We start from the raw sequence: 19,725 nt of genomic DNA, 5'->3' as shown, positions 1-19,725 counted from the left end.
CAGTTTGTGATTATAGTAAAGCTGAAAGCCTTAAACAACGAAGGAAACATTCGCCGTCACAAGCAAATTATTAATCTCCGCGTCTAATGTGGTCATTATATGTTTTTGTTTGTCAGGAAAGGCAAGGAAAACGCACGTGCGGCACGACTGTTTTCCGTAGCACGTGCTGCACGTGCATGTGTTGGTTTGCTGACGTTGCTCAAGTTCCAGTCATGTTTATGTTCACCCAATTGAGCCAAGCCCGCTGTCATATTTTGAACTTCCTTGTTATTAAACAAAACAATTGATGTCCGTCTTCCACTGCTGCATGTTAAGAACACCTGACGCAGAACACGAACCAATGACGAACATCACCCCGAATTAGCATCCTTTGGTTGCCAATAAAAAACACCGAGTCCATTGCAAGACTCTAGTCCTGAGAAAACAATTTCTTTATTTCTTTCATTTTCTAATTTAAATCATGAAAGGTTTACAGTGACTGATTGAAGAAGTCAGTTACTTGCATTCATTGCCACGGTCTCTTAAAGCTATCACAACTCAAACATTTCATGCCACGGATTAAACTGCATGAACCTCTGTTTACTTGTTCTGATTGGTTCATTCGATTGATCTGCCTGCCGCTGCCTCCATTTTCCTAAAGTCATTGCTCTGAACTGGCCCACGACACGCCAATGGGATGAAACTCCTTGCAATATTGCTGCAACTGAATCAGAGCCGCTATGAATGTTTGAGCCCATTCAACGTGCTTTGGATCTCTGAAAAGACGACAAACAATTATTAGTGAAGTAAGAGACGTGTTTATCATCGTTTATTACCGGGCAAACTAGGCAAGAAATCAAACGACAGCAAGAGTAAATTAGATAAGAGCGTTGCTATGGTGGGCTCCCCAGCAACGTCACAATTGAGTCTATTTTTAGAGTACCTGTTCCCGTGAAAATCAGGCAGCGTTTACACGAACACGGTTTCATTTGTAACCGCATCGATTTCGATGCGGTTACACCTTCCGTTTACACGAGCGTTTTCAAAACGAAGCGGTTTCATCTGTAGTGTAAACAGCGAAACCGCATCGATTTGAATACGGTTACTACTTTGCCGCGAAATTTGCATTGTTCAATTCAAAATAGTGAATTTAGCACGTAGTGCAGCACTCGCTTATACCATCACGACTTGGATTTTCTGGCGAAAACGGTTCCGTGTAAACACTTCCAAACCGCATCGATTTTGACGCGGTTTCGAAGTCATGAAACCGTGTCGATGTGAAACCGTGTTCGTGTAAACGCTGCCTCAGTTGACATGCCCCTGAAAAAAACACGACATAAGCAGTCAAGCTCTCAGTCTCTTCTTTGTTTGTTTCGCACGCAAAGTGTATCTAAAAATAAATCCATTTGTGACTGTATTGGGGCAAGACCGCAAAGTGACGGATCAACACTCTTATCTAATTCACTATTGGTAACAGCCAACTATATTATCTTATGATTACTAACTGCAACGCAGGTCATAAGTCCATGGGACACTTCTCCAACAACTACAAATTCAAAGTAACTAAATGCCCATTTAATAGCTGTATGCCTTTAAAACTGAATCTTTTACTCTTAATGAAGACTCTTTCTACACACCCTCTCCTCCCCCCAAACAAGGATGAAAAACTTTCCTTGTACAGTATTCTCAAACTCTTTTAATAAATGTAACATTGTAAAGGAGTTAGGGGGAAATAGTTTGGTCCCAACACTTATGACCTGCATTGTAGTTCGGAAATTAAGCCACTGAATACAGAGAACTCCCGGAGGCTACGCCATTAAACTACACATAAAAAAGGTAAAAAAAAACGAGGAAACGAACCTCTTCAATCATTTTTGACTTACTTATCTTTAAATTCTTTGAGTACTCGGTTTGTATAAAATACTGCGCCATCTTTCCGGTCTCTCACGAAAATGTCAGGTTTCCCGGGCTGCAAAGAGGGAAAAAAACTTTAAAGGCCGATTCGCTATAAAGACAGTCGACAGGTAGATCGTTGGCCTTTCTTTAGAGCAAATAAATGATCATGAATTTCGGGTTTTTGAGTGGCTTTTACAAATAAAAATTACCAATAACTGTCATGAACTGTGCAATGGTAACAGCGCGCAATGGCAACGGAATAAACAACACATAAACCTAAACTGAACTAAGCCAAACAAAGAGTTTCATGTTAAAGGATCCAGGGCAACGATTATGGTTTAGGACTGATATACCGAAAATATCACGAAGTCTCGTGGCAGTTTACAATCCTCTCTCGAGAATGAGATCGAACGTCCGCTCGCACCGAATAGAGACCTCGGAAACATAAGTCCATGACTGAGCCGTTTGTTCTAGTGCGCTGCGGACACAATAGGCCCAGTACCGAACAGCTCGATAAAAACCATCAACGGAACGATAACATGGAACCTCGATTGTCCTGAGCCATAGAGAATCGGGTAAATAGTCCGGAAAATGAAGAGCCTGGTGGCTCAGTTCGTTGAGGGAGCAAGGACCAAGGAGGGTCACGGGTTCGAATCTCACATGGACCAACTCTCAAGGTCTTTTAAAATAACTGAGGGGAAAATGAACTTTCAAGTTTCCTCTAAAAAGGACTCAGTGTTAATCGTACGCCCCGTCTTACAACTCTTCGGTTTTAATTGAATTCCGTGACCCGTTCACGAACCCGCACATTCTGCGCAGAGCAAAGCATAGAGTTTTATATGATGTGTCCTATTCTCTCAAGCAAAAAGAGGCCCAACCTCGTTTCCAGGGTCTCTCTTCTCTGCAACGACAAGGGAGGCAGAGAAGAGAGACCCTGAAAACGAGGTTGCAAGAGGCCAGCCTAAGGTGATGTCTGAGGGTGCGTTCGATTGATCGTATTCCGGAATAGGAATAGGTGGAAAAGAAAAGAGAAGTCCTTCGTTTTTACGGAGATTCACATTAAAATTGTCAAACACCTGCTAACATGCTATTTTAAACATATCTTTTTTATCCTTGTTGCTTCAAAACGTTAGACAGACTGTTTTAAATCACCACACCACGCATTCTTGTTCGTGAATAGGGTCATGATCGAACGCACCCTTTAAGTGCCAAGATGTGTAAGTTAAGGGCACTATGCCGGGTACTGGAACGTGTAGATACGAATATTAACGAGGTCCATATATACAACCTTTGGTCAGTTAGAAAGCCGAGTTTAATAAGACCCTACACTGACGGACAAAACAACAAATTGCGTTCTTCATATGCCTTATTGATAAATGGCCAATTCAATATAACGGAAAATATTTTCGCTGAAAAATTATGCTTGGTCGGTTCATATGATTTTCACAAGCGAGAAATAAAAAAGAAAAAGAAAATAAATTTGACTTACCGCCCCTACCCATAGTAGAGCCTCGATGCCTTCACTGATAGCAGACAGATGATTAAAAAATTGGCTATTGCGATTACGATCACGAAAAGCCTTAAACACAAAACAAAAAAGACTTTTGTTAGTCGAAGAATACAAGGGTTATTTTAGGACTGTTGAGTTTAATTCCAGTTAATACAAATTCTCACCTCTACTTGTTGTCTAAGTTGGGCCATGGGTTGTATCATTGCAGCAAATTGATCCTGAGAAAAGGGGATATCGAAATCAGTGAAAAGTCGTTGTTACTGCGATTATGAAAATTCCGCCTGTAAAGGTCCCAAGGGGGCAACCCTAAAACCCGGAATCCGGAATCCGGAATCACAGTACAATACAGAGAGTAAACACTATCCTAAACATTCATAAAAGCTAACCTTAAGCCTAATTAGGCCTAAACAAACGTTTTTAGGCCTAAGGTTAGTTTTTATGAATGTTTAGGATAGTTTTTACTCTCTGTATTGTACTGTGATTCCGGATTCCAGATTCCTGGTTTTAGCGTTGCCCGTCCCAAGGTCTCGGCAAGGGTTGTCTTTTTTTAACTACATGTTTTTAACATGCCACTTCGTTTGTAAAGCGAGTCAGGATATAACAGTCTTTTATCGCCCGATGTGAAGGAATCCGGAATCCAGAATCCAGCAAATGCGAGGCTTTGGAAACCGGAGAGCGTGGAATCCGAATGATTGTATGGGATCCAGAATCCACAGATTGATCATTCTGGTGGAACCTGTGAGTTTGGAATCCTGCATCCACGAATCGGGATCTGGATTCTGAGGGCCACCTGAGGGCCATCTGTATTCCTTTACATAGGGCGACTTTTAAATAGTGAAGAATTCAAGTTTAAGGTGAAGGTCAAGGTTAGAATATAGTTTTCTACAACTAAAAAAAACATAGGTAAGTAGACAGAGTAGATCGACATAATTACCATCTTGACAATTCTTCCCTAGTTTTTCAAACCGAAACCGTTTCAACGCAGATCGTATGCCGTGAAATGTAAACAGTCAATGGCAACCGAGACCTTCAACCGTTACGAGTCTTAAAGTCTGTTGAAACCAAATAAAAATAATCTCTTTCTTGTCGTTGGATCAAGTTCTTTCGCGCCCACAGTCGTCATAGTGACGAAGGCGAGCGCAAAGAACGCAAGATGACGGAAGGGCAAAGGGAGTAGGGGGGTGAAGGGGTAGGGGGAGGGGGTGGGGGTTGGGGAATGAGATCGCGGGCTGTGGCGAGAAGGACGAGCTGCCAGGACATTTCGAAAAAGAGGGAAGACAGTGAGAGCAATGTTTAAAACGCCCGATTCTGAAATTTCAGCCGTCTCCTCCTTAATTCGCCCCCCACCATCCCTAGGGTTAGGGAGGAGACGGCTGAATTCATCCATTTGTATTCGGGTACCACCTTCCCGCGAGAGGAGAGTCTCGTCTCGAGAGACGAGTAGCTCGTCTCGCGAGACGAGTGTCTCGTATCGTCTCGCCAGTCCGTTTGAAAAACTGTAAGTGTCTACATGAACGTAAACTTTTCCGAAGATTAGAATGTTCACGACAAAACTGAGCATCTGACTCTTAAAGTGTAATGGAATAATGCGGTTGGCGGTGGTGTATTATTAAGGAACTTACGACAACGAGGCTACGATAACGGAGACGGCAACTAGAACGTCACAAATTTGCATATTTAGTGGGTAAAAACAATAGCTTTGCACCCTTTTCACGTGCGTTTTTCACTTTTGTCCATTTCGTTGCCGTTGTCAGCAAAACAGCAATGTGAAATTGCCAAGTTTATGGTTTTATGAAGAACGTCAGCACTTGAGAATAAATTCTCATTTTCTCTCCGAAATTGAGTGCCGTTCCGACTGGTGTCATCTTTGAGGAATTACCACACCCTTGTCATATTAAAAACGTTGAAATAGTCACGAAGCGATTAAAATAACGCAAATTTATATTTTGAGATGACGTTCTCGTTGCCGTCGCCGTTGTCGTTGCTTAAGCTCCCTAATGTGAAATAGGCAACTGATTTGAACGTCAGCACTTAAGGATAAGTTTTCATTTTTGCGACATTACTGTAACCTTTACTAGTAATTGCCACAATCTGCTTTTATTCGATTAAATCTGGAGATATTTGTTCCCTTGCGTCGTTGAAGCAAGGTTATATGGCCGCGATTGTTGCTTGAATGGGTAAAAGTATTATTCAAAATTCTTAGCAGATGGTCTTATAACCTTATCAAACCAGAATAAACAAGTGAGATTTGTGTCGCGTGACATATATCGTTCCATTGAGATCGCGTGACCAGCGTGGTTTATTCTTTGTCATGTGTGGTAAAAAAAAAAAAATCTTACTGCTGAGGGCAACTTCATACTTGCAGCTTTTGTTAAGAATTCTCTCTGCTCTTGAAAGGTTTTCTTTACCAAATCGACCTGAAATTGACAACGAACCAATAAAGAGTGATGTAACGTAAGTCAAGTCAACAGCCTTTCAATTTTTTTTTTTTTAACATTGACATACCTGGCTTTTAACATCGTCTCCCAATTGATCAGATAACTTGAAAAACGAGGCGATCTTCCCACGAAGAAACTAAAAGGACAATTAATCAAATCATTTCTAACTCAGATTGTTTGAAAATGCAACTAACGCGGAGCGAAAATAAACAGACTCGAATTAAGCATTGGGTGAATTGTAATTAAGCACTGCTCACACCTCGTCGTAGAATTCAACGATTTTTCCAAATCCTATAATGCCAAAGAGGAAATGTTAATCGAGATTTTAATTTTTCTTATGTTATCTACTTCTTATAAAAAATAAAAGAAGAATTCAAATGAGATGCTTGTACCTTCACCATCGGGCGAAGATTGTTGCTCAATTTTGTCTGCCGCGACTTCCAGTCTTCGAACAAGGAACGGTATATCGGCTTCGCTTTGGAGACTTCCCTCCTTTGTTACGATCTCAACACCAAGTTTAGCCGCTACTGTTTCCAATCGAGCCAATACCGCTTCCAATCGATCCAGCGTTGCTTGGTTCGAGGTCATTTTGAGCTGTAATGTCAACACAGAGCTCAATACAGGGGTATTTACATGTACTGGAAGGTGGGTTGAGAGTCACGATAATGGCATTTTATCTTTAAAACCAACCAATAGGAGAGTGCACGACTGCTCTGACAAATAACACATTTCTTGGACTTTTCGATTAAGAATTGTAAAATAAAATGCGAATCAGTCACAGTTTTCTTAACCTGGATGGGCCAACTTTGAATCTTGGCCACTGAACCCCTAAATTCTGAAGTTCATAAATGTGGTAAAAAAGTCAAAAGTTAGTTTTACCTGAATCTCACATGAACTTACAAAAACTTTCCCACCGCCTTTAAGCATCGCGTTCATCTTGACTCTCCGGAGTATTATATCGTGGAACTGATCATAAATAATTGAGTAAAATAGTCTCTCAAGCCTGCATGGCTTAGGTGGGGTGAGTAAAGATTAGTGATTACCACAGAAGTCCCTCCCTCGATAACTCTCTTGTCTTTTGAGCTAATAAAAATCGCATGACAATAAAAAGTGCATTCAAAGAAAAGTCAAACAACACTGAATTGTGCAAACAAGTTTAAAAAGAAGAAAGAAAAAAGACTGATTAGAACTTGCCACTCAAACGATTTAAGTCAATAAAAAGATGGAAAGAGCCCAAAATGGACAGCTCTTTCATTTACATTTCCAGGTTGTCACTCCAGGAAAAATGTGCCAAGACTACCGAGACTGGGGCGAATATAGCACTAGTGCCGCACGGGTATATGGGAAACTACTGACGTCAGAGTTCCTTCTTCGAAACCACAAAAGACGAGTCATCACAATGGTGAGACTGCTTGACTATTTTAACTGAGAAAATTACTACTTTGCTCCAGGATAGTCGACAGGCTAATGGTGACTTCTTTAACGTATATATCTCATTCTGTGTCAGGTTCAAGCAGCGTCTTCTACCTCCGTCGGGTCTGGTCGATCGGGCTCGAAGTCTGTCACCCCTCGATCGTCTGGTGGAACACAAGTGAAACAAAGGTAAGAAGATTCACCTCAAAATATCTGAAGAACTACCTAATGAGAGGGTTTGAGAGGCTTTGAGAGGGATAGAGTAGCTTATTCCTTCATTGAGTTGTTTCTTTTTTGAGGTTCCATTTTCGATTTATTGTTTTGTGTGAGAAAAGTGATCGTGACGTGTAAAAAGTGGATTTCATGGCTTGTACCGGTACAATTGCAATGTAGAACATCTGGATACAACAGAGATCTTTATAAAAGACGTCCGTACTAACCTCGAGCAGCCTTTCAGAACCTTTTGTTGGGATTCACGAGAACCAAAAAACCTGTGGTATTGAAGTTATTATGTTTCCTTTTGTCCTGCAAAAGATGTCGTTTCTGCGGTGAAAAAAATGAGCATTTTGGTGACGAGCTAAATATACACTAAAATAAAGACATCAAACACAAAATGCAGTCTCTGTAATTAAGTTAAAATTTGTTATCTGAGGTATCAAAAAAAAATTGTCAAAGTGTTTCCTTATTCCAACTGTATAATCAAAGAGATGTGATGGAGCAACTTTTTAAAACTGTGAGTTCTCCTGTGAAGCTGCTGATGATGCCAGACAAGAGAGTTCTAACTTTAAGTCCGAGGCAAAACTGTGCATAGATAATTGCTGCGGCAGTGATTGATTCTGAAGCGAACAAATGAGGCAGCTCTCTAATCAGGAGAAGAACACATTTTTCTTCAAAATGCAAGGGATTGTGGTTATGCGCAAATGGAGAATTAAGATGTGCGGTATGATCATAGAACCTGCTCTGTTTTTCATTTCCCTCCTCGTATCCTCAATCTACGTGTATAGATAGTTTCACTGTCATGCAACTTGACAAAAAAAAATTAATATGAAAAAGTCCAAGAACTTGGAATATTGTAAGAAACAAATCTTTTAACCACCTCTCCAATTCGTAGGTCTGTGCGGTACATCATTTCTGAGTTATTTGTCGAAGGGTTTCACACAACTTTGTAGAGTTTTGTATGGAGATTCCATGTGGTCCACCAATATGGCGACCTGTGATCGATAGAAAACATCAGGAGTTCACTTTGTGATGAAAGCGCTTTCTTTTTGCTCAAAAATACATGCATATGAACACATCTCCTAATGTACTTCAAGGCTCAAACTGCTGAAATTCATAGGGATAAACATTTTCTTTCAACCAAATAGCTTTGTATCATGGTGTCACACAAGGTGACAAATGCTGTATTTTTGAAATGAAAGACGTCAGGGAACCGGAAACTTGAAAAAAGATTTATTTCTAGGTCATCTTCAACCTCCTTTAGACAAAAATTCAGAAGACCTTGTGATTTTGATTTTAGAATTTGATGACATCACTGTGAAAAGCACCTATGGTTTTCTTTCTTCTCTCAAGTGGTGTCCAGAAGGAGCCACATTTTGTACCGTCCCTGCACAAGACGTATTAAAATCGCCATTCAATTCCACGCACGAACTGTCGTTAAATTACCGCAAGCATAACTGATCATCTCCCTTCCCCTCCAGAGCATTTCTACCATTTAGGTAAACTAGTTTTAAATTATTATTATTATACCAACCATTTTACAGGAAAGGTGGAAGTAGTGCCCCGGCAACAAGAAGTCGAACAGCTGCAAGCAGTAGTGGAATGTGGAGATTTTATACTGAAGATTCACCAGGTCTTAAAGTGTAAGTTCAAGAATTAAAAATAATATTTCACTTTGATTTTGTTTAAGTCATCCTTCAGCCTCTTAAATCTGACTACCTTTAGTAGGCTTCAAATGGCACTTCAATTTTAAGTAATGAAAGCAGAAGGGCAGGTTTTATCCCTGGCTTTACCAGTTTAAGAGGGCATGGTAAGGCCCTTTGAGATACATGTGTGACTTAGTACAAATAATTTGGCTTTATCAACGGAATTGATAATGTAAATTGGCCACCATACAGAGATTCTAAAACCTGACGTTTTGAGCGTTAGCCCTTTGTTCGTCACTCTGACGAAGAGCTAATGCTCAAAATGTCAACTTTTAGAATCTCTGTACGTTGGTAAATTTACATTATCAACTCTGTTGATACTTCACCACTGACGCAACACCACAGTTTCTTTAGAAACTACCCCTTCATTCAGTACAAATAAGTTTGATGGGGTTGTGTCATGGTACATTAGTCAAACTTTAAAACACCAAAAGACGTCTGCATCAGTGAAGACCAAAAAATAATGACCACTGTAGTTTTGTTACCAATAACCAGTAAAGTCCACTGAAGCTATTCTTTGCTGTTTGCAGCAAAGGATGGAAATGGATTGAAACTTGAAAAAACTGGCTCTGTTTGGAGATGATGTCTTCAGAAAGTCGCCAAAAATAGCTCTGTGTCTTTGATATTTCGTAATCTTCTCAGTTGGTTGTCAGGAATGTTGTACATTTGAGCTCAAGTACTAATTTAGATTTTTAACCAGGTGCGACCTAAAAACAGCAAACTTAGGAGGACAGAGCCCCTTTAAACATCACACAAAATTGCAGTGGAATCACTTGTTTTTCGTCTGACACCATTTCCTCTTGTCATTTTGCAGAGGTCCTGTACCAGTTCTGGTCATGAGTTTGTTGTTCATTGCCTCAGTATTTATGCTTCACATCTGGGGAAAATACACACGAGGATAAGCTATGAAAAGCCATAAATAATTATTCATGATTGTTGTAAATTCAAGTCTTGGAAATTGCAATCTCATGTCTAGACATCACAAAGAAACTGTAAAATTTGCTCCTTACAGAATGAAACTATTGTTGCTACCTTTTAGTAACCTTATTAAAATAAAAACTTATTCATATTCTTGCCAATGTCATTTGGTGCTTCACTGAAATTAACTTAATTGCCAAGAGGTTTAAAAAGGGCAAAAGTTTACCCATAGTTGTCAGAAAGTAGACAAAGCCCTTCTAAAGTTGTCAAACACTGCGCTTTGAGAACTTTCCATTCCACCCAAAGTTTCCTCAGATTTGGCAAGGAAATCAAAATTAATAGAATGGAACATTTCAGTTGGTTCTAAATGGGGTATCAGACACCATTAACTCATTGGCTCTTGGGAGTGAAACTTGTTGATTTTCACCAGACAATTTTGCTCGTCAACTGGGGTGCTTGAGAGGTCATTGGCTTAAAGTGACCCACTCTAGCTGCTCTGAGGATTGTGCCTTTCTGTTTGACTGAACACTTGTTCTTATCACTTCTCACAAGGCCATGTGAATGTTCCTCATAGGTGTGAAACTTGTAGGAACACACCCTAAAGAATGGGTCAGGTTTGTGCAACTGGAATGTACCATTCCATTAGACTCATTGAATTTCCAACCTTTGTTAAAGGATTTTTTTTTATCTAGAATGGAAAGCACCTTTCAGTTTAGCTGACCACTAAGTAGCATTATTCACTAACACCATTTTTTTAACACTCACTCAACAATTACACCCACTAGTGCAAATTTTGCGCAGCTTACTGACTATGCAGCAAAAGCAGATCTTAACAAGTGTTATTGAAATCCAAAAAGAAAGGTGGGGCTAACCACACGTTTTTCGAAGATAATTAATCAACAATATCTGTAAAAAGCTTTAAAATACAAAGCAATGTATGGCGTCCTATTCCAAACTGAAGCTTAATTATCTCTGAAAAATGCATGCTTACCCCCAATTTTCTATTAATTTGGATACCAAGAGCATTTGTAGGCTCGATTACCAGCCGCTGTTTCAGGAAATGAGCCAGCATACCTGAACTCGAGCGAGCAGCAGAAATTGAGCCTAGAGCATTTGCTAAGTTCTTCTTTCTCCGCATAGTTCTGAACCGCGCAAAAAATACCTCTGCATTAATAAGCACCTCCGATAGGAAATCCAAGTATCTCGAGATGCGCAGAACGTATGCACAATAACAATAGTAGGAACAGTCCTTAAGCAATTCTCATAAAATAATAGACACTAATTCAGGCAGGCAACCCATGACCTCTGCAATGCCATACCAACTGAACTAAGCAGCTACACAGTTGGGAGTAGGTCACAAACATTTCTTTCCTCCAATATTCTTACCCTCCATTAATTTTAATGGCGTGCAAAGTAATGGATCAAAGGTTTTGGTTCTGAGAGAAATGCAAAATACCAGATCCATCCAAAGTGCTAGAGCGGTTTTCAAATGAGTGTCATAAAACCAAAACCAAAGTAGTTACTTTGGCCAATCAAAAAGGACAGAGACAATCCAGTAAACCAATCAAAACTCCAAGTAATTACATGTAGCCAACAGAAAGCACCAGAAAATGTGCACGCGCATGGTTTCACTTCTGATTGGTTGAAAAAGTGGCGCGAGAAGTTTGAACCAATCACTGACTGAAGTAAATGCAAAACCAAAGTACACGTAGCAAGTGCTCTTGGTATTCAAAAAGAAAAATGGGGTAAACATACATTTTTCAGAGATAATTTTGAAGCTTCAATTTGGAAAAGAACACTATACATTGCTTTGCATTTTAATGCTTTTACAAACATCGTTGATTAATTATCTTGGAAAATTGCATGGTTACCCCCAATTTTGTTACTGGAATTAACACTTGTTAAGATCTGCTTTTCCTACACATTCACAAACTAAGCCAAAATACCTTTTCAGTTAGGAGGCCATGTCCTTAAAACACTTTCATTCCAAGAACGAAATCTTGCAAAAACATTTGCCTGTTCTTGCTCAGATAATGACACTACAGTATGCTAATTCCTGAAAGACAACCTGGTTTTGAATCAACAAATGACTGTCAGAATTGGTTATGACACAAAATGCTTATTTTGAACATAAGCTGCGTCAATGCCCAAACTTGGAAAAGCAGATACCGTAACCACTCTCTCCTGTCTCCGTAATAAATTGATTACAAATGGCCTAAGTGCACAAGTATCAATCAAAGTATCTTGAACAGTGAGACACTAATCACTCTTAACTGGCCAAAGGCTAAATTTCCCCTCAGTCTCTTCTGGGTGTGATTCCTCTTGTACATGCAAGATTTTTACTGGCATTTTCATCAATTCTTCATTTATTTTCTGTCTACCCATATAAATAACCTTATCTCCAATAAGCAACCCCTTAACACACAGTATTGTGCTTGAGGCAATTAGGGAAGCTGGCAGGCTATCACAGGTCATACTGTAACTTTTGAGACCAAGAAACTAGCCAGCTCTAAGAAAGGGACAAGACAGGCAAATTATGCAGCCACTCTTGATCAACCAAATTAATGATCACCAAGTTAAGTCTGTTCAAATTAATGACCAGTTGGTGATGCCAAACACTCTCTGGCAATTTAGCCAAAAATTACAAATACTTTTGACTGAGCTTGACTGATCATTTTTAATTTTATTGCCCAAAACTTCACCTTTCTCCAAACTATGCGGTAGAAGATCTTGCACGATATTCAGCCATCTTGGTCTAACGCTTTTGGTCAATGACCAGGATGACTAAAATCACTGTAGCTAAAGAATCTCAGGATTTAGTGTGGTTCGTTCTCTGTTGAACGTGCTAGTGCAGTAATACACCATATTGATCAGAACACTTGATACTTACCTGTATGTTCCAATGCAGTGCCATCATACATATTAATTGAAGAGAATACCATTATTTTTAGGTGCCCTGAATGTCACTAGCCTGTGAATACAGCCACCGATCGGCCCAAGCGGCGGTTAGCGATGAGAGGTGGCTATATTTGCAGGCTATGAATGTCACTTTTTTAACCAATTGAACGTAGTACAACAGAAAAATAAAATCTCTTGCTACATTTGATTACACTTTTATTTGCCTACAGCTAACAACACAAACCCATCACATGTTGATACCCAGTATCTAAAGCAATATTCTAGACCTATTTATCATTATACAATCTGAATTGTTCAAGCCTTTGCTTGTCCCTGAGCACAAGACAATACTAACTACTGCTATTTCACATGCACTCAAAAATATGTGGACAGATGATGTTCAAAACCTAAGTGAAGCTAATGTTAGGGTCATCATCAGCTGCTAATCAGCCAGGACTTAGAAAACTGTTGCTTCCCGCTGAGTTGGGGTAGCTTTTAAGCATTAATCCATACCCGCCCTCACCATTTACAGCAAAGAGTGATTTTAAAGTCATTTTGCAGTTGTGACAATGCTTCCTTTCAAATTACAGTAGTTCCGATGTTAATCATCCCCAAAAACTGATGTAAACTCAAGTGAAAGGCTTCCATAATTCTCAATCCCAGTATGATGCTAGTTTCCGAACTTTCACAACAACCACTTGTCTGTAATAAAATTATTTCTGCACACAAAGAAACCCCATTTCAGGACAAAAGGTTATACCAAAAATTAAATAGCTCAATGGCTTGCACAACTTTTTTTTTTAAATCTAAAGCCATGCAAGGATAAAATCAGAGACAAGGGGGATATTTGACAGTCACACCACCTTTCAATGCTTTCATGGGATTTTAAGGACCAACCATAACAAGTGAACAGTGCAACAATAAAAAATTTTACCACGTTCATGCAACGATTTACATGTGAGTTTTTGTGTATTCTCTTTACCAGGATATCAGGACCTAATGTTATCTTTCAATAACCTTTGCCTGAAACAGGGACTTCTAACCCAACACTCATGAAATCCGATCAGCATTTCAGAAACTTGGTTTTTACACCTCACAGACCTTGTCACCCGTTAATTAAGATTGTATTTTACTGAAAACTCTGAAATTACACTTTCTTCATTTCAGATGCTCTACTGCTACGCATGCTAGCACTTTATGTAAAGACATCAAGTCTTCACATAAAAAGAAAAACAAAAAATTAAGCCATATTGACAATCTCTTTGAAATATTTACAAGGGAATTCCTCCCAGTGGTTGAATAAATTTGCATCGAATTAAGGGTCACAGTTAGTTAAGACAATAGGGGAACAGATGTGCTTTCAAAGAATAACTCTGAAAATAAAAATTCTAATTCCCATACCTAAAGAAAGTTCTTGTAAACACACAATGCCACTACTAAATTTTTGATGCAACATGATTATGCCCAGGGATTTCTTCCCTGTAAATTGGATAAAAGATGAACCTAATACAAAGTGACAGAACAGTTCAAACAATGAAGTCCTCCCTAAACACCTGAATAAGGTGCAAAAGGCATCGAGCACACATCTTGGTATTTGGCACCTTAATATTGGCCTGGTCGTTTATTTTTTTTTTAAAATCAAGTCATATCTTCATGACTTAGAGAATTTTTTTTTTACTTGTTCTCCATTTCTACACATTGACAACCAACTACAAGAGCAATGATGAAATCTGATCGAACAAAAACAGTTTGAGTTATAAGAAAGGCTTTGGCTCAATTAGGTTTTGGATTCCAATACCAAAAGGTATTTCTTTCCAGCAAAGAAAGAGGTTTTTAATTGAAGATTTAACATGTTGACTAAGTTTGTCAGTAACTCAGAGACAAGATAAGATTATAAACTATCAACAGCAAAAGAGCACACATTAAAAAAGATATTGTACTCTAGTCCAAAATAAGATGCAACAAGCTATTTTAGGATAACACCAAAATGCGAGAACATTTATGATGACACCATTCAATTCCATATGTTGAAGGTCGTTCAAGAGAAGACACCTGTAAGTGGCAGTATAATAATGGAGACATACTCACATAATCATTAAGGGCCTTTGAAAATCATGAGAATATCAACCCACGTCAATCAAACTGTGAACTGATTCTACATTTTATCTAGATGCATTACTTTTATCAACAACAGGAGTGCCTTTCATCTAGATCTCCCACCCCTCCCCTACTCCCACTGCCTCCCCCCTCCCCTGCACAGAGACAGGATTTTATGCAGAGAGCCAGGACTGACTCCCCTTAGGACATCTTCACCAATGGCCTAGTGTTGTTTGCTCTGTGGTAACGACTGGTAATTGATTTCCTTGAAAACCAAATCCTGAATGAAAGTCCTCTTGATAAGGTGGTGATAAAATCGATGGATCCACATTATGGTGTTGCAGGTGACCTCCAAAGTTCTGTCCACTTTTCATGTACCCTATTTTGCCCTCATACCCAAGGGCAGGTAGAGTGTCCTCAAAGGAGGGAACTGAAACATTGTCCCAGTTTCCCCCTTGCATGTTCGTTGCATAAATTGGATTTTCATTACTCATTGGGGCAGTTCCTTGCCCATGAAAGTTTTGCATTGCATTATGCATTGGTTGCGGCGCTTTCCACCCATAACCTTGTGGTGGTAGATCTCTCTGTGGCATTTGTTGCTGTTGCAGATGATGCTGTTGTTGCCAAGAACCTGGAATGTTTTGTGGCATTCCACGTGGACTTGTCATCTGGTTAGGAGACTGTCCTGTCAAACAACTTGAGCTATACATGTCCATTTTCTCCATCTTCTTAATCGTGGCTGTGATTTGGGCAGACTTGCTTGGAACTTGTGGGGATGGCATGGAAGAATATTGATGCAAAGAGTAAGGAGCCTGATGGGGTGGACAGTGTGGCTGTGGATGATTAGACACTTTCATCTGACCCACCCCCTGCCAGGAGATGTTCACACTTGCTGTGGATGGATTACGATTTCCAATAGGGGAAGGGTCAGGTGTTGGCAAACCTCCAGATGACATGTGTGATACAGGATGTCCAGGGGAGGGGTAGGGTGATGCAGGCATCTGGGGGTTGGGAGAAAAATGTTCAAGATTTCCTTTTGGTGGGCTTTGAGACATCGATAAATGACTTCCATCTGGACTTGTTAATCCTGCAGTGCTCTCACTGCAAGAACTTGACAGACAGTCGGCAGCAAGAAGTATTGCTTCCTCGTATGTTGGTGGATTGACTGCCAGCAGAGACATGGATGAAGCCATTTCATCCAGGTTCTGAATAGGGTCAAGAGGTGGAAGGTCATCCAGGGTTAAATCTGTAAGACAGGAAAAAAATCATAAATTAAAAACCGTATGCCATTATTATTTTTGTGTAAAAGAAGAGGCTTCTGAATACACCTGACTTGTACTACAACATACTGGTAGAAATATTGCCAATCAGGCAAAAAAGTGCAGTCTGAAGAAACTGGGCTAAATCCGGACATTTTGCTTGAGAAATTTAGCCAATTTGGTTATTCTGAACTCCTTTTTTTGGTCAATCGTGGGATTAAAGTGCTGGGATTGTCCAAGTAATTTTTTTATGTTAAGTATTAACACCCAAATAAGAAAAACAACAAAGTGAAGCTATTAATTTTATGGATTGACACAACATCTGGGGAAAAGTGGAGATGTTTTTGAACAACTTTTTCGTAGACAATGGCAATTTTACAAAATACCGGTACGTAAAATAATAATTTTATTGACATTCAGGAGAATGTGGCCAGAATAAATTTCACAAGACATGAAATACAGAAAGTTGATCACTTGACAATAAGAAGCTTAAATAACCCAGTTCGGAGCTTCAAGAAACGAATGGCCATGTTGGGATAAAAACAAACATATAATATCATCTTTTTTGTTAAGGTAAATAGCTACAATAATTTGGATAAGAAATCTTTTGGTTTTTTAAAATATATGCTTGCGTTTATCCCAACCCACACATGTTTTTGAAACTCTGAGTTCACTTATACGGTACTGGTGGTTCAGTGCAAATAAATGATGTCTTTTACTTAAATTACTTGCATGAAATAGTGGTTAACTTTCGTTTTCTGTTTGATGTCAATAAATATTGTTGTTACAGCTACCAGAAACACAAGATAGTCACTTCAATATGATTTCTCAGAAGTGTGCAATTTTTTAATGTGGCAGATGATGTGCTTCCTAATGTCATGACACCCTAGTGCATGCAAAAATAACGGTATGATATTTTAACAATAATTCTATTAGTGTTACTTCATGATGACATGTGATATTCATACAATAAAGAATGTAGTGAGTGCAAAAGATTAGTTTTTAATGATAAGACACACTCAATTATTACTGAAATGACCTTCAAAACAGGCCATCTGAAAAATTAATAAAATTTGACCTTTTTAAGGACTGCAGATAAGAATTTTGAGATGACAGCATGAACAGGGTCTTCCAAAGGAACATGCTAAATGGTGAAAATAATGACCTCACAATGTATAGCGTGATAAGGGAAAGATCGATGAGGGAACAAGTGGGAAAGGTGGTGTGAGCTATGTTTTACAAGCTAGCCATTGAATGCAAGACTGGGCTGTGAAAACTAACTATAGCCCTCTGAAGATGATAAACACGACTCTCATCTGCAAGTAACAGTCAAGCAAGACGAATGCATGTCTGGACACTTAAATACATGTAAGCACAGACAAATAACTATCAATTCTTTGATTTAACAGTCTTTTGATTGTTTACTGTACAATACAAGTATTGTTAGTTAGCATTAAAAAGACATTAAGGGATGTTACTGTGTTGCATGTTGTAATTATCATTGAAACCAAGACTTTTAATTCTTGAACACGTGTTTGCACTTTATCCATTTATAGAGCGAGTTTCAATTGAGTGTCGTAAAACCAAAACCAAAGTAATTACTGTAGCCAAAAAAAAGGGATGGAGATAATCCAGTGGACCAATAAAAATTCTAAGTAATCACACGTAGCTGACACAAAGCGCGGGAAGATGTGCACATGCGAGCCATGATTGGTTTTGGTTTAACTTTTGATTGGTTGAAAAAGTGGTGCAAGAACTGTGAACCAATCAGTGAGTGAAGTAACGCAAAACCAAAGCAATTTCCTAATTACTTTCGACACTCAATTTAAAACTGCTCTAAGGCCAGCAAAATCAGACCAAATCAAGTGTTCCTAAAAGAACCCAAACCTAGATCCAAGAATTACTAATCTTTGGATCACAGCCTTTTGGCAACTTCAGGTTTCTAGAGCATTTCACGTAAATTGACTAATCAGAAAGAAAGTCATTTCAAGGCATAGCCACTAAGTTGCTATGGTTACAGTAGCGACCTTAAGCAAGGTGGACAATGACGGCGGCTACGAGAACTTTGTCTAAAAATATTATTTCCTGTTATTGTAATAATTTTGCCATTACTCCCAGTTGCCCGGAATGGAAAGTGAGTGTCAATAATCCAGACATAAAATTGGTGAGAACAGTGTGGATATTTATGGCGTGTTCGATTGACCGTATTCCGGAATAGGAATACATGGAACAGGAGTTAGAAATCCTTCGTTTTTGCGTAGATTCACATTAATATTGTCAAACATCTGCTAAAATGCTATTTTAAACAAAGCTTTATTATCCTTGTTGCTGCAAATTGCCACACATAGTGTTTTAAATCATCACTCATCACTCCAATCAATCGAACGCACCCTTAGAGAGAAAATCGAAAATCTATCATCAGGTGTTCATGTCCTCCACATAACCTCCTCGTTGTGTGGATGAAAATTAAAGCCCTGTAAAGGGAGCTTCAATAAATGTACATGTATGTATGTATGTATGTATGTATGTATGATGAGAACAGCATAGTAATGTACACAAATGTAAAAGGCACGAGCAAGGCGTGCACATCTTTTGTTTTTGTTCATTAGACCTATTGGGTTGTGGTGTTCTCGCAGCCGCCGACGTCCTTGTTTAAGCTCCCTAATGAACTTGAACTCTATTGGGAGGCATGAGCAAACTGTTTTTTTTTTTTTGTGTGTGTGTTGTTCTGGAAGCAATGCTAACACAAACAGCACTGTAACTTTTACAGGAGTACAAAGGATTAAACGTTAAGGTGTATCACACCAAGCTGAGCAATGCAGAGATGAAAAAGAAAGCGGGTGGAAGCAAGAGGTAGAAGAAAAGCAAAGCAAAAAGAGCAACACAAGGTGACTCGCTTCTTACCTTGTGGATCAAGAAGCGTGAAGTCAAGCTCAGAAACATCCTTTTCAAGCTCTGCTTGTATATCTACATCCAAGTCCAGCAGGGGTGGGGACAAGGGTGCAGAAGTACAAGAGGTAGAGCTTAAGAGGGCATCAGGAAATGGGGACCTAGGGTGCTGTGGCGAAGGGGGCAGGCCTCCTTGCAGGGGGGAGGTTGAACCTAGTAATAACAGGAAAAAAAGGTAAGTCCAAATTTGATGACTTGGAAAAGATGCTTATTCGTCAATCCCCTAAGTTGCATATGGTCAAAGTGAATATTAAATCCAATTAACGCTTTCCATAAAATGCGCCATATGGTAATGTGCATTGCCTAGCTAAAAAAAACAAAACAAAACCTTTTGTACAGAATTTTTCCAATTGCATACTTTCACTTGATTGATGTCAACAAACGAAAAACTCCGAGGTAAAAACTTATCAAAATGTCATCCTTGATAAACAAAACGTTTTGCAATT

The 19,725-nt window shown here is 39.2% G+C and overlaps 3 protein-coding genes across 4 annotated transcripts in view; 1 reads left to right on the top strand and 2 right to left on the bottom strand.

Annotated features, from left to right (window-relative positions):
- Positions 1-413: 413 nt before the first annotated feature.
- LOC138049830 (adenylyl cyclase-associated protein 1-like) lies at positions 414-6,887 on the bottom strand. The gene is made up of 9 exons (XM_068896281.1): positions 6,703-6,887; positions 6,216-6,417; positions 6,083-6,114; positions 5,891-5,959; positions 5,725-5,802; positions 3,550-3,603; positions 3,365-3,454; positions 1,863-1,948; positions 414-755 (listed from the first exon to the last, which is right to left on the bottom strand). Exons 1-9 carry the CDS (start codon positions 6,757-6,759, stop codon positions 641-643), a joined length of 783 nt encoding a protein of 260 aa, XP_068752382.1. The 5' UTR covers positions 6,760-6,887; the 3' UTR covers positions 414-640.
- Positions 6,888-7,093: 206 nt separating this feature from the next.
- Positions 7,094-10,232, top strand: LOC138049831 (protein transport protein Sec61 subunit beta-like). The gene is made up of 4 exons (XM_068896282.1): positions 7,094-7,225; positions 7,331-7,425; positions 8,997-9,095; positions 9,973-10,232. The coding sequence occupies exons 1-4, from the start codon at positions 7,109-7,111 to the stop codon at positions 10,058-10,060; spliced, it is 399 nt and encodes a 132-aa protein (XP_068752383.1). The 5' UTR covers positions 7,094-7,108; the 3' UTR covers positions 10,061-10,232.
- Positions 10,233-13,173: 2,941 nt separating this feature from the next.
- The window catches only part of LOC138049828 (protein single-minded-like), a 30,200-nt gene continuing 23,648 nt past the window's right edge, over positions 13,174-19,725 (bottom strand). Inside the window, exons 12-13 of one of the 2 annotated variants that reach the window (XM_068896279.1) lie at positions 19,235-19,432; positions 13,174-16,317 (exon numbers count right to left, since the gene is read on the bottom strand). In XM_068896279.1, coding sequence (XP_068752380.1) covers positions 15,284-16,317; positions 19,235-19,432 — 1,232 coding nt within the window. In that variant the 3' untranslated portion in view covers positions 13,174-15,283. The remainder of the gene's footprint in view (positions 16,318-19,234; positions 19,433-19,725) is intronic. The other variant, XM_068896280.1, reaches the window with a different exon arrangement.

This window comes from Montipora capricornis, chromosome 5, assembly GCF_036669925.1.
Source record: "Montipora capricornis isolate CH-2021 chromosome 5, ASM3666992v2, whole genome shotgun sequence".
NCBI classification, from domain to species: Eukaryota; Metazoa; Cnidaria; class Anthozoa; order Scleractinia; family Acroporidae; genus Montipora; species Montipora capricornis.
The sequence above is the reverse complement of the archived record's forward strand: the minus strand, read 5'-3'. Positions and strand labels throughout refer to the sequence as shown.

Excerpts from the sequence above, each read along its gene's own strand:
- LOC138049830 (XM_068896281.1), bottom strand. The coding sequence starts at position 6,759 with ATGAACGCGATGCTTAAAGGCGGTGGGAAAGTTTTTGTAAGTTCATGT. Across the intron at positions 6,418-6,702 it reads TAAGTTCATGTGAGATTCAG|CTCAAAATGACCTCGAACCA; the intron begins GTAAAACTAACT and ends TTGACATTACAG. Across the intron at positions 3,604-5,724 it reads GTATGAAGTTGCCCTCAGCA|GATCAATTTGCTGCAATGAT; the intron begins GTAAGATTTTTT and ends CCCTTTTCTCAG.
- LOC138049831 (XM_068896282.1), top strand. The coding sequence starts at position 7,109 with ATGTGCCAAGACTACCGAGACTGGGGCGAATATAGCACTAGTGCCGCA. Across the intron at positions 7,226-7,330 it reads AAAGACGAGTCATCACAATG|GTTCAAGCAGCGTCTTCTAC; the intron begins GTGAGACTGCTT and ends ATTCTGTGTCAG. Across the intron at positions 7,426-8,996 it reads GGAACACAAGTGAAACAAAG|GAAAGGTGGAAGTAGTGCCC; the intron begins GTAAGAAGATTC and ends ACCATTTTACAG.